The 811-nt window shown below is 35.9% G+C and overlaps 1 protein-coding gene across 1 annotated transcript; it reads left to right on the top strand.

Annotated features, from left to right (window-relative positions):
• Nucleotides 1-73: 73 nt before the first annotated feature.
• Nucleotides 74-420, top strand: Tsp_15494 (putative indole-3-glycerol phosphate synthase; the record flags this gene model as incomplete). The annotated part of the gene is made up of 2 exons (XM_003366262.1): nt 74-236; nt 268-420. Coding segments are annotated over 2 exons (316 nt in total), but the record flags the coding sequence as incomplete, so codon positions are not given.
• Between the last annotated feature and the right edge of the window lie 391 nt (nt 421-811).

Raw genomic sequence — 811 nt, 5'->3', positions numbered from 1 at the left:
TTTTTTTTAAAGTGACTCATGGCTAATCAACGCTAACATGATGGAAATTATCGTTTCTGTTTGTATTTTTTAGAGAACGTGAGAGCTTTGCTGCTTCTGTAGACGAATTGCGTCGGCGACGTGCAAAGCGTTGCTGCAGTTTGCCGGAAGATTTGCTCGTGGAAAATTCAAGCGTGGTCAGTTTGCGATTGTTCATGAGCGCCGATGTGGTATTGCGCCTGCGAATCATTGTTACTGTATTTGTTGTATTGTCAGTTGTGTTTGTAGATTGATTACAAGTTCAGCGTGAAGTCGCAGTCTCTGCTTCGGATGATGATGGCCGCACTGGACGACGCCATTGTGTCAGTGTTGCATCTCGAAGCGATCAACTCAATCTCCTCTTGGAAAGCGGAATTTATTTTTCGCGTTCTCATAATTTAGCATGCTGCCGAATTTATTTGAATTTTTTTTACCATTTTCTATTTATAGTTTTTAAGTCAAATTTTTCACTCTTTTACTATTGAAAAAAGAAAGTTGTCATTTTTGTTCAGAACAATGGTAAGCGCATGGAATTGTTCAACGTGTAATGTGCGTATATTTTTTACATTCATTTCTGTGAAATATGAATAAAAAGTTTTAATAAGTGAAATTATTATTTGCCCTGTCATTAGAGATGAAAGTAATTGATGGAAATTTTAAAATGGCTCGCATTTTTCTATTCAAGTATAATAATTTGTGAAGCGTTTAAACATTTCTCATATTAGCTTTTGTTTAAATTGGACTTTGAAGTTTTTAAAGTCCACTGCATGTTCAGCGATGAAATGTCGAAGTG

Source organism: Trichinella spiralis, assembly GCF_000181795.1.
Source record: "Trichinella spiralis strain ISS 195 chromosome Unknown Scfld6286, whole genome shotgun sequence".
In the NCBI taxonomy this organism is placed as follows: Eukaryota; Metazoa; Nematoda; class Enoplea; order Trichinellida; family Trichinellidae; genus Trichinella; species Trichinella spiralis.
This window is presented reverse-complemented; position numbering and strand designations above follow the sequence as displayed.